The sequence below is a fragment of the Papaver somniferum genome, chromosome 4 (assembly GCF_003573695.1).
Source record: "Papaver somniferum cultivar HN1 chromosome 4, ASM357369v1, whole genome shotgun sequence".
Taxonomy (NCBI): Eukaryota; Viridiplantae; Streptophyta; class Magnoliopsida; order Ranunculales; family Papaveraceae; genus Papaver; species Papaver somniferum.
In genome coordinates, this window is record NC_039361.1 from 63,187,009 (window position 1) to 63,200,653 (window position 13,645).

Genomic DNA, 13,645 nt, shown 5'->3' on the forward strand with positions numbered 1-13,645 from the left:
ACAATCCAGAGAATATTATCTGGTTGTATCCTTTTATCAAACAACTTGCTCATAGAAAGATTTCTCATCATATTTCTCTAGTGGAATAACCAAACGGCCCTAACCAAACAAGAAGCACGACAGAATTTAAAATTTCTCCTAGAACAATAAGAGCCCACCTTGCTGACTAAAAATTCTTTACCCCAATCAAAATGCATACAACCATGATCAGGAATAAGTAAAACAACACCCGAACAAGTAATTCGAGATTTGAGTAAGAATGAAGACATCTTGAGAATTATGAATATATACGAGATGGATTGATACATTTCCGATATTCAACCTGAACAATTTCATCATTAAAATTCTGATTTAACGAGTAGAAATCCTTTACCTCGGTAATTGAAGAAAAGAAACTTTTATTAATAAGGAAAAGCTATTACATTTTGTAGCAGAGGTTCAGTTCCTTCATCTATTCTTTTAAAGAGATCTATCTTGACATTTTCAGGAAGATAATCCGACAAAAGAGAACCTATTCTTTTAGTTCTATCTTCCTTAGATAACTTATTTACTGTTGAAAGAAACTTCCTATTTAAATGCGAAATAAAACAAAAACTGAAATGGCCAAAAAAAAGAAGAAGAAGAAAGAACCTATACACCCACACTCAACTAATTAATTAACTTTAATCATACTCCATAACCCCAGTGGCCCTTAACTGAACTTTGGCAGCCCAAGATGGGTCATGAGTCTCATGACAAAAGGTCAAATTTATTTTGGTATTCTATTCATTCCCAAAGACTTGGGAACCGTGGACTTTAATCTCGTTGAAGAGCGCAGCTTATGCTTGTTGACGTTCCTGCAGGTTCGGTACGAAAAATTAAGGTACGAACAAATGCTCGCTCAACTTCTGTCAATTTCTCAATCTCCACTTGCAAAGATAAACCAATATCACGGCCTACTTCCAAAGGTAAATCCTCAAGGAGTTCAATGTCGACCTGCAAACAGAAGTTTTTGGTGTCTTCAAATTACAAATAAATCAATGAGAACAAATATTGACTCATCATCGAACCATCAATATTTAATTAACAAACTACACTAACCTCCACGAAAAGACCCCCAATGGTGTAAGCTTGAATTCTTTCAACACGCTTGATTAAGTGATGGTGCCCTGTCGCAAGGTTTGTCAACTTCTCCAGAACATCAGGCGCTGCTGATTGTCCGATCAGTGACACTGCACAAAAAAAAGTATCTCCTATATAATGTTTTCCGTTTTGTACATTACTTGAGAGTTGGTGTGAACAAATGTCTACTTATTTCGTTTCCATATACAATTAATTCATCTTCCATCTAATTACAAAAAAAATATAACAAGCACCAATCCATATATATCATATTTTTTGATGGTGGGAAATAAGCAGAATAAATGATAGGTTCGAAACAATCACTCTACCTGCGTTTTCCATTACAACGCCTGACCAAATGCTAATAGTATAGATAGCAAGAATAATGGCACCGACAGGGTCAATCCACCAATAAAATCTGTCACCGAGAACAGCAGCAATCAAGCCTATTATGTTCGTCATGACATCAAAATAGTGGTCCTGAAAACCAGAAACTAAGTTAATAATACTCTGGGAAAGAGTATAACTGAAACAATTCGCAGCAAATAATGGTTCTCAGGTTGAAATGTGATGTGGGAGAAGAACCTTGGCACATGCGCGGACGATTTCGCTAGGAGAACTTCTGCAATAAAACCACAGAGAGAGTTTTACTGCAGATGCAGACAACATAATTGAATATAACCACACCAACTGCGACCAGTCCATTTTCAAAGGTTCCTCGTTCAGCAACAATTTTTTTCCTGATTCAATTAGTACCTGAAGACCTGCCATGTGTGGAATCGTTTTAAATGAATCTGAATATGAAGAGCTGAGCGAGAAATGAATAATGAAAAGAATGAGAAAGCACAACTACATACCCAAAGTAGCCATCATAGTGGCAGAGATGGTAAGTCCGACTGGTCCCACCCGTGACTTCCCAATAGGATACTTAACCGAGTCCTCCCTTTTCATATAAAAATGGGAGAAATAAAGAACTGCCCCGCTGATTAGATCCAGCAAGGAGTCAAAGGTTGAAGCGGTCACTGCAATTGAACCACTCCAGACGGCTGCAAATATCTGAATTGTTGACCATAATTAATTCAAATCATTTCAGACAATATAAAAGGGATTGTCCTAAATAACTGGGGTTTATTAATATCCACAATCAACAGTTCCTTTGAATGAGTGATTAAATCGGTCAAATTACAAGGCATAAGCAGTATCAAGTGACAAACTTGAACTCAATTGGGTCTAATGAAACAGGTGACTCAGACATTTTAATTTTGAAATTGATGGGTTTTTTGGTGGATGAAGATGACTGGTATGGTAATTAACGCTGTGCGGTTAAAAGGATGGCTATGGTGATTGTCGATGTTCCTGGTGATGGAGAAAAGAAAAATGGCGGTGACGGAAATTTACGGAGAAAACAGTTGATGTTGGTGAATGGGGGAGAAAAGTCATTCCTTCCCTGTTTAGGTTTTAGAAAGAGAAATAGAGAAGAAGTTTGACACAATTTAGGCTTAAGTACTTACACTTGGGCCAAAGATCCAGTTTGAAAAGAAAAGAACACCTTCAAATAACAAACTGCCACACTTGCAAATCCCGATTCAAGAAAATGCCACCGTTTTTTTCAGAGTTAATTAAATGCCACAACCGTTAAATATTCCGTCAGGGCCTACCAAACCGGTCTATATGCGTTGATCAAGTCAAGAAAATATGTTATCATTCCCTATTTACCCTTCACAATCCTTAAAGACTTGTGAATCGCTAATTAGGAGAAAGCAGAACAAAGAATCTGAGAGAGGAGAAAAGCAGCAGCTGCTGCTATTATTGCCGAGAACTAGGTCGAGAAAAAAACAGAGAAATTGAGAGATGATATCGAGTAGAAAATGAAGATGGATATGAGAATTAGATCTGTTGAGGTTGTGAAGGTTCAAATTGAGGATTTGTTTTAAAATTGGAGGTGTTCTTGGTGATTGAGATGAACATTTGGAGTTGATGTTGTTGTCGATCTCTAGAAATGGAAGATGAAGAAGAATTGATAGGGTACAATGATGAAATTGAACTGAGCTACAGTCGTGGATAATTGAGAATAAATTGAACATTGGGTTTGATTTGCCGATAGAGATCAAGATATTGATCTGATGGATGTTGTGATGATTGTGGGTTTGAATCAAATCGAGAATTGGTTAGAATTTTGTGATGAAGCAAGAACATTGATGAGATGGTATCAAAATCAGTTTTGTGAAACCTACATATAGGATTTGTCAAAATTCTTTCTTAAAGTTTTGGGAAATAATTTTAGGGTTCGTCAAAATTATGTTTAATTCACTAGAATTCAGGTTGTTTTAAGAATAGGGTTTAGCTTGATTTTCATTTTTTTTCCAGTTTCGTATGTTAATTAGGGTTTCTAATTGTTTTTTACTGTAAATTGTTTTGATTATGATGGTTGTCGTGATGAAGCAGTATTGGTGGCTGATACTGGTGGTGATGTCATGGCTTGTTGTGAATTTGCAGGTGTTTCGGTGAGTTTAGAAGCGCTAGAAATTTCAATGTTACACCAAGATGAGAATGGCACAATAGGTGTTCGATAAAAGTCCTAAATGGTTTTTTCTTCACCTCTTCAAGCTCAACTTCTACCAGTTGAGCCTGTGTACAAGGTGGTTTGTGCTTGGTTAATGTCACAGGAGCTGCAGGGAGTTGTTGTAGGCTCTTGAGATGAAGCAAGAGAAAATGACTGCGATGGTTGGTGATGAATTGCCATGGAACTGAAGTGTTGCTACAAAGTTCCATGGGTATTTGGTGACTTAGATGAATGCTAGGACAGGTGACATGACAGTGTTGATGCTGGAGAGTTTTACTGGTGGATGTTGCAGGTAACCCAAGAACAAGGAGGAATCGGTGATGGATTACGGATGGGTATGATGCTGTTGAACTGGACATGGCGAGATTGCAAGAGAGATGAGTAACAGATGTGCTGGTAATGAAATTGAATTGGCACTGGAAATGGTATGAGGAGATGTATGTTTATGAGGTGAAATGGTGCAGCTGGTATTGTTGCCGCTGCAGTTTGGTGGTAGTTCTGATGTGTTCGCAGGCAGAGATTGCTGGAAATGAAGAAAGGAGGTTAAAAGGAGGCTAAGCTGTCCGTGGTCCTGGTGAAGCTGAGTATGCCAGATTACAGGGTGATGGCTGGAGTAAATGGAGTTGAGATGTTTAAGCAGAGATAGAGTTGTGACTAAAGTGAAGAAAGGGCAAGAGAAGCTGAGGGTGTATATGTCTTTTACTAAGCTGGATAAATGCCACCTATGCACTAACTGATGGCAACAGTTTTTTTGGATGGAAAAGGTCAAACGTGTGGCATTAAATAAACTCTGAAAAAAACGGTGGCATTTTCTTAAACTGCAAATTGGAAGTGTGGTACTTTATTAAAATCCCCAAAAAAAAAAAGAAAAAAAAACCAATCAGCTACTAGGTTACCTTTATCACCAGTAAAATAACATTGACCTACGTAGAAATTGTAATCGCTCTGCTGGCGTGAATTTCCTCTTGTTCTTCCTCCGTATCATTTCCGTTCATTCCTGCTTGAAAAAAAACAAAAAAAAATCATTCCTTCAAATCCATCAACTTTTTCAAATGATTTTAATGTTTGAAATTGTTGGAAGAAGAAAAGAATGTACTATAAACGAAAGACACTTGCTCAAACACTATAACCAACATTGAGAAACACAAGCTTACCGGAAAAAGAAAAACATTGAAAAACACAAGCGACATTACCTAATGTTGGAGCATCATTTTCCGATAATCCAACAAAAGAAGAGTTTTCAAGGTTCGGTGCTTGTTGTTCTTTTACACACAATAATTGAGTTATGATATCTAATGTTTCACAATTTCTTTTGTTTGAAGGAGGACACTTCATGATATTTCACAAACTCTTTCTCTGTGTAGAAAAAGAGATGGTTAAAAGCTAGATTGGTAGAAAACAGATTTATGAAATCCAACACTTATTTATAAGACGAGCATAGATGCTCTCTGGCTACAATCCTTGATGCAATTGAAACGTCTCCTATTCGTATTTATGCATAAAAGATTCTTTGGTATGTTTAAATTTCTTGGCACCAAAATTGGAGCTAAAATTCAAAATCCTTAAAACTAAAACCATGTAGTTATAGAAAACTTCCCTAACAAGGCCATGACATGCCACGTGAAGGAGAAAACTATTTTCCGTTTACGTGGTGATATTAACCATGGGACCCCGCCGCTATGGAAAATCAGTATCATCGCCTTTTGCGGTAATATTAACTCGCATGTGATATCCGATGCATTGTGGGTTCCCGCAATGTATTGCTTTTCTTTGATCATCGATAGTTGCGTTAACCATGGGACCCCGCCACCATAGGTATCATTACTTTTGTATTAACTCGGAATTTTTTTGGTAGCGCTTCTGCATCATTACTTAAACAAGCAGCTCCTTCACCACATGATACGATGCCATCAGATTAATATCCATAATTAACCAAAAAAAAGAAAAGAAAAAATTACAGACTTAACCATAATTAATATCTAGATGTTTAATCCTATTTTAGGTTTTTTTCTAAATACTGATACATCATCAAAAAGTTGATATGTTACAAAACCAACTATATGAAGTCCAATTATTATCTCGCTCAGCTAAAAATACTCAAAAGGCAAAGCCATTTGTGATAAATGAGGAGCTTAAGAAATGGCATCATATTCAACATGATTTTCACATGTAGAGATTTAGGGATAACTTTTCTAAAGGAAATGGATAATGATATCAAGTATTTTGACACTTTAACTATCGGGCTAAATTGGGATCTATAAATTATTTCATCTACCTAATAAAAAATGATAAGGGATGTATAAATTTATTGAAACTATCAATTTATCCTCTGAAAAATATTAATATTACTAATTTATTCCCATCAACTCTTAATAATAAAACATAAAACTAAAATCAGTTTTCATTTCTATTATAAACCGATTCTTTATCTCTTCTACTCCCTCTTTTTCTTTTCTTTTTTTAAAATCAAAGCTCGTCGATTATCGACGATCTAAAAACGATTAATCGTTTTCTTTCTTCTATAAAATGCCGAAACAAACAAGAGTGAAGCATCCTACTAACATGAATTTTCCTAGTGATAACAATCCCGGACTTATTGAAGTGATTCGAAGCAAACGAAGCAAACGCTTGCGGAAGTTGAAGCGTCTCGTATCGCACAAGAGGAGGAAATGGGTTGAATCAAATACTTTTCTATCAACCCAATCCTCTAAACTAGGTTTTAGTAACATGCAATCGCTTAGAAATCAAAATTTTTGAAATTATAATTTCCGGGTTTCACAGAATCGGATTATGTTAGTGTTGTTGTAAACCGATTGTGTTTGGAAACGGTTAATGTTCTTGGTCCCAAATACCGATTGTTCTGCATGTGAATAAGAATCGGACAATGTTAGTGTATACATAGCCCGATTCAGTTATGGTAGGAATAACCGTTTTTTCTGTAACTTTTTTTCGTTAGAATCGGACTACATATGTGTCCACAAAAACCGATTGTGTAGCCTTTGGTTTATAACTGCTTATCCATAATCGGACTTTATATTATGTTAGCAATCGGACTTTATACATGTAACGAGTAGACCGATTCCTGTAAGAAGAAAAGCAGTCACAAACATCTTCGTCTCATCGTTTGTGATTCCGCAATATATTCTTTCGTTAATCGATTAGTATTATTGTGAGGTGATTGATAGTTCGAGGCTGTTCTTCGGGAATATAAGTCCGGGTTATCGATTAGTTTTCACCTTGATTTATCAAAAGACGGAATAAAACTCGTAGGCATTTTTGTGGGAGACATATTTATCTATTACTGTAGACTTTTCTGTGTGATACAGATTTTTTTTATTAAAGTCTTCGATTTTGGGTCGTAGCAACTCTTAGTTGTGGGTGAGATCAGCTAAAGAAATCAAGTGTGTAGTATCCTGCTGGGATCAGAAACATAAGGAGCGCAACTGTACCTTGGATCATTGTGAGATTGATTGGGTTTCAACTATAGTCCATACTGAAGTTAGTTTGTAGTAGGCTAGTGTCTGTAGCGGCTTAATACAGTGTGTATTCAACCTTTGGTTATCGATTGAAATTGATTGATCCTTGAATATTGGTCTTTGATACCGTTCAAGTTTTCATCTCTTATATTCAATCGGGCTCTCAGATTTCCATTTGCTGATTGCGAATTGAATGAAGCGGTAGAAATATTAACTCTTTGATATATCTTTCTTTAGATTGAGTCTAACTGTCTAGTTGATTCTCTTGAAAGTATACTGGAGTTAGTCCATACAGATTGCTAATCGAAATATTGGTTGTGGTTGTCTGATGGTTTATCAAATGGTTGTAGAGATAGTGGTAAACAGGTTCTTTTCAGACTTGTGAAGGTAACAAAATTTCTAGATTTAAATTTAAACAGGCAAATAAAAAGAGTTGTTCAAAGTTATAGAGAAAAACACCAAGACTAGGATTCCACCAATGACCATTTTAATAGTAAACTCTAAATAGTTCTTATGCAATTTTATCCTTAAAATCAATTCTAATATTTGCCTCAAATAAGTTTTTGAAGTAATAATTGTAATTAAAAAGTATAAAACATCAAAAGTTACTAAAACCCAGCATGCTTCATCAAGTCAATTCACAATTACTCAATAAAAACTATTAATTCAATTTTAATTCGTGCAAATAATCAAATAATAATATTGTAAATAAATGTAAAAATTAGAATTATACCAATAAATTTTGTGCCAATGGCTTCCTCCGTCGTCTCGGCTAATGGGTTTAGCTCCTCATCCCAAAAACACACTCACAAGATAAATTCATGGCTAAAATAGGTGTTTTTATTGATGATTATATGATGAAATATGAATTAGCAACGCTGTAGAAGTGTTACAGCGTCACTGTTACAAATGGTGTAAGCGCTGAGAAGAAACGATAGAACTAAAGTGCTGTAAATAGCGACACAGGGTGTAAGATGCTGGAAAGAACGATACAAGTCGTGTGATGTAAATAGCGACACAGCGTGTTCTGGTTTTAAGACTGATGAAGAACGACTGCCTTAGCTGGTCTGTTCTTCCTCTTCTTCTTCCTCCTTGAACAGCATCAGCAACAATCAATGGTATCTTCCTCGTTTCAGCTCTGAACTCTCTCCTATTTCTCTCTAAACTTTTCTAACCCCTCTAAGACTCGAAAACCACCTATTTATATCTCAACAGAGTCCCTTAAATTCGATCAAATATCTGATTTCTATTATCTGCCAGTTGGAACGATAATCCGTTCTCTTTTGCTTTTTCACGCTCTGTTAGCTATTAAATAGGTACCAAACTCTTCTTAAGACGTGAACAAGACTAAATACATTAATTTCCAGCGTCAAACTCTCCCAAATATCTCTCACAAATCTTTGAAACTTGAACAGCAGCGTACGTGACCTGTTTGAGCTTTGATCTCTTCTTCCGGCTTATCCAGCCCAATTGGTTGGGTTAAATTGCTTATACTGATCTTTTTATAGTCTAGGAAGTCCAGCCCAGTGAAAATCCGATGTTGAATCTCCTTAAAACTCGCTCAAATTCGAACCCCTAAAACTGTTCTTCTGCAGAGTTCTTTTCCCGCCAAAATCCAGTTTTGAAACTTTGAAGATGACCTCCCCCTATCCAGTTCCGGTCTCCCTTTAGCAGATGCCTGGAAATGGGTCACCCCTTAGTAATTAGGTTACCCCTTATCCAAAATCAAGGGTCCGTATAGCAAGTGTCCTCTGGGGCATTTTCCGCACTTTTTTCGGGGTTCCTCCGGGGTATTTCTGGGATACTTCCGGTACATTTCTGAGGCGCTTCCGGTACGTTATCAACGGAGGTCCAAATGCCACATTTTTAGCCAAATTCGCCGCAAGAGATTATTTTCCAAAAACACCTACAAATACATAAAATAACCAAATAAGTACAATATCGAGTACTAACAATATATACAAATGAGCTATATTAGACACATAAATGCGTCTATCAAATACCCCCAAACTTATTATTTGCTAGTCCCGAGCAAATCAAAACTACAAAATAAATCCTAACTCACTGTCGCAGGCATCGTCGATTGCATTTAGCGTATGCAATAAGCCTTTAAACCCCTAGGTGGCCCTAGTGGCCGAGTTATAGTCTCGGGAGGGCTTACCAGAGATATACCCACAAAACCTGTACTCCAGACCTTAGCTATCTACGCAGAACCTTGGAAGGCACTAAAGAATCTCCTTGGTTGGCATACTTATTGACTACAGGAAGAAGTACCCTGATGCGAAATTCCAATTGTTGTACACGAGTTTGCACTCAAGCATACTAAAATTCATATAAAGTGACAGAGCTCTACTCAGATAGTTGCACTATGGACATCATATTCGGAGTCAAACTAATCACATGGAAAGATTAAGAGATGGATATAGAAAAACATAGATGGTTTTGATGTTTACTAAGTGAACGGCGTTTCCCATATCTGTCTGAAGGCCTCCGCCAAAATGAATCTATCCTAATGGATTGAGATACTAGTCTGACTAATATCAATACACTGGCATATACAAGGGTACCAGTGGTCGATAACCTAACTCTAGGTCAACACAACTGGCATATACAAGGGTACCAGTGGTCGACTTTATTGAATTTATTCCTTTTGGTCAAATGGTCTGGTCTCAATTTTTTTTTTTTTTTTTTTTTTTTTTCATTTTTTTTTTTTTCATCTCTTTTTCTTTTTCAACTTTTTTTTTTTTCATGGTATCTCAATCACTCTAATTCACCCTAGCATTGGTAACAACTTGAATCGTGGGCCCCACCTATCACTTAGAGAAACATAGTTTAAAAACAAAATAAAATAAAAATAGAAGTGAAAAGGACTCAACGAGATATGGTGAAACTATCATGTTATTTCTAACACCTGAGCTCTGTGCTTTTATGAATAGACTCTTTAGATGTTTCCATCTAATCAGATTGGTTCCTCAAACTCCTACAATCAAAATGCTTCCATCCACTTAGATTAGTTAGTGCAATCCTCAATAGGCATAAATTTCTAGGCTCTGGAGTTTATTTATTGCAAAAAGGTGACAAAAAGTGTTTCTTCCCCACCCCCAAACTTAAATCTTACATTGTCCTCAATGTTCTAAAGATGAAATTAAAAGCATGAACAAGGAGAAACTATTACCACTGGGGAAAAGAAATAAGGAAGGATATTACCGTATCACATGAACGCGGGAGCCTCCCAGTAAATGCTAAATTTATAGTCATTAGCTAGACATCAAATACCTCAAAAAGAATTTTCACCTTCCAAAGTCGTATACCAATAGTCGAAACAATTGTGGGTCCATAAGACCAAATAGAACTGCCACTAATAGGAGACAAATGGTCAAGATCAGAAAAATGAGCAGAAAGAGCACAACTTGATCTAAAGTTTCTCGCAAGACAACTGGATTTATCTGGAGTGCCCAATTGGGCTTCATATGAGTGTCTCGGCAAACAGATTCATCCGAAAAACGGGCCTTTAACATATGGATTTTTTCCTGGACTTTATCAGGCGGATCAGGTTGTGGAGTCTGAATACACTCAAGCGATACCTCAGATGCACTAGGCTTGAGTCCCAAGTTAGGGACTTCTATTGGGGATAATTGACAATCTCTACCCCAAATTTAGGGTAATCACTATTCTCCGTAAGACCTTTAACTATGGCTTGAATTTCCGGATCCGGAGAGTATTTAAAATACTCTAGAGCTTCTTCTAGTTCACTACCCCCAAACTTAGAGTTTTGGGTGTCTCTAGATAAACTAGTCACAATATTCCTAATTTCTAGACCATCCGGTTCCTGAAAAAGGTCAATTGCTTTCTCTGAGTTATAATCAGGTGGTTCATCCTCTAAATTCTTTTGAGGTATACTAGCTATAGGACTTATATGTTTCATATCCTCTATGGTCATCCCTAGAGTTTCCTTATTGTGTTGAAGCACGGTTACTGGCCTAATCTCATGATCACTATCCAAATTGGAAGTTATAGGCAAAATCTCAGATGGGCCTACAAATGCATAATTGGGGTCCAACTTAGGAGGATCTTTAGGCTCTTCGAAATAAGGGCTTAAGGTAGATTCGGTAGCTAGTAATGGTTCAAACCTAGATTTCCATCTATCGGTATCTAACATAGGAATAGAATCCAACAGAGCATTTACTTGTTCAATGTTGCTATCATCGTCAAAATCCATGCTAAAACGGGCTAGACAACTCTCTAATGGATCTTCCGATTCGGTGTTTGGTACAGACTTCGGAACTAAGGTTCCTATCATGTTGACCTCTTCAATGCACGTGTCATCTAGCTCAGAATGTAGCTTATTGACATTAAAAATATTCAACTCAATAGTCATATTACCAAAAGATAGATTCATAATACCATTTCGACAGTTTATGATCGCATTAGACGTGGCTAAAAACGGGCGACCTAAAATCACTGGTATTTGGTTCTCTGGATCAGGGACAGGTTGGGTATCTAGGATAATAAAATCCACTGGATAAATAAACTTGTCAACCTCTATGAGAACATCCTCTATCACACCACGAGGAACTTTAACGGACCTATCAGCTAACTGAAGTGTTATCTGGGTAGGTTTCATCTCACCAAGTCCTAGCTTGAGGTACACATGGTATGGAAGTAAGTTCACACTGGCTCCTAAGTCAAGCAACGCTTTCTCAACACGGTACTTACCTATTGTACAAGCAATGGTAGGGGACCCTGGGTCTTTATACTTAGGAGTAGTGGTATTCTGAATAATAGAACTCACATGACTAGCTATGAAGGCTTTCTTCTGGACACTGAGCTTACGCTTTCGCGTACACAAGTCCTTAAGGAACTTGGCATAAGAGGGAATCTGCCTAATTGCATCTAATAATGGAAGGTTGATATTAACCTGCTTAAAAACCTCCAATATATCATTAAAGTTGGACTCCCTCTTAGTCGGAACTAGCAGCTGGGGAAACGGGGCTCTGGGAACAAAGGCTCAACATGACCCTCATTGGTCTCTTTAGACTCTATCAGTCTCCTCATTTTCTGGCTCAGCAGGGTGAACTACAGCATGTTCACTATCAGGCATGGCGACCTTTTGTCAACTTTCTTTCCACTTCTTAGGGTTGTGACAGCATTCACATGATTGTACGATTTCTCTCCTTTGGGTTAGGATCAGTATGACTAGGGAACCTTCCTTCTTCTCTCTCATTGATAAACTTAGCTATTTGGCCGACTTGAAGCTCTAATTTAGCAAAAGACTGGGCACTATTCTTAAAATTCTGTTTGGTTTCCTCTTGAAAATTACCCTGGCTTTTACTAACATTTCCTGGATTTGTGATAGCATCTCCTGGCTCTTCCTTAATATACTAAGGGTTTCCTCTAAGCTAGCTATTCTATTCTCAGATGGGTTCTGGGTCTGACCTGAAGAGTTCTTAGTATAACCAAAACCTGGGGGAGGCTGAGAATTACTAGACTGGCCTTGATTCTGGCCCTTAGACCAAGAGAAATTAGGATGGTTTCTCCAACCAGGGTTGTAGGTTTCTGAGTATGGGTCAAACTTCTGACGGTTCTCAAACCTAGAGTTGTTATAGACAGCATGGGCTTGTTCTTCACTAACTTGACCTTCCCAAAATGAATTATCGGGCTCTATTCCACAACTAGAGACTTGAGAGGCTCTATTAGGTTCAACAAGGGACCTATTTTTAGACTGACCATTTCTAAAGCTTCTAACCTTCTGGACAAAGCAGCAAACTTAGCATCTGACGCAAAACTCGTATCTACCATATTGGTGCTACTTCTATTGACCAAGAGTCTTTTAGGGGGTTCAACACAAGATTCCCACTGTTGGGATTTTTCAGCGATAGCTCCTAAGAAGGTAAAAGCATCATCAGCATTTTTACTAGTGAACTCACCAGCGCACATAGACTCAACCATGGCTTTGGTCGAATAGTCTAAACCATCATAAATAATCTGTACAAGTTTCATATTATCAAATCCATGGTGAGGACACTGAGATAGGAGATCATTGAATCGCTCTAAAAACCTATAAAGAGACTCTCCCTCTTGTTGCACACTAGCACTAATTTTCTGCCTAACAGCTGCAGTTTTATGCTTAGGGTAGAATTTCATATAGAAGGCAGCGATAAGTTCCTGCCATGTTTCTATGGATTCAGACGGTAGGTTGTTCAGCCAGGTCTTGGCTTTGTCTCTCAAAGAAAAGGGAAACATCTTAAGTTTCAAGACTTCATCGGTAAGGTCCTTTATCCTAATTGTCCCACAGATTTCCTCAAAGTCCCTAATATGAAAATAAGGGTTCTCATCATCTTTTCCTAAGAATATAGGGATCATCTGAAGAATACTAGGTTTTATCTCAAATTAGCCGTAGTGGCTGGCAATTTAATGCATGAAGCTCGGTTGGTCCTAGTTGGGAACATGTAATCTTTCAAAGTTGCCATCGCTGGCACAACAGAAGTACTAGGGGTACTATCCT

General features: G+C 37.4%; 1 protein-coding gene across 1 annotated transcript; it reads right to left on the reverse strand.

Annotated features, from left to right (window-relative positions):
• Window positions 1-368: 368 nt before the first annotated feature.
• LOC113275709 (metal tolerance protein 4-like) lies at window positions 369-2,545 on the reverse strand. The gene is made up of 5 exons (XM_026525252.1): window positions 1,959-2,545; window positions 1,687-1,865; window positions 1,431-1,581; window positions 1,081-1,211; window positions 369-975 (listed from the first exon to the last, which is right to left on the reverse strand). Exons 1-5 carry the CDS (start codon window positions 2,050-2,052, stop codon window positions 796-798), a joined length of 735 nt encoding a protein of 244 aa, XP_026381037.1. The 5' UTR covers window positions 2,053-2,545; the 3' UTR covers window positions 369-795.
• Between the last annotated feature and the right edge of the window lie 11,100 nt (window positions 2,546-13,645).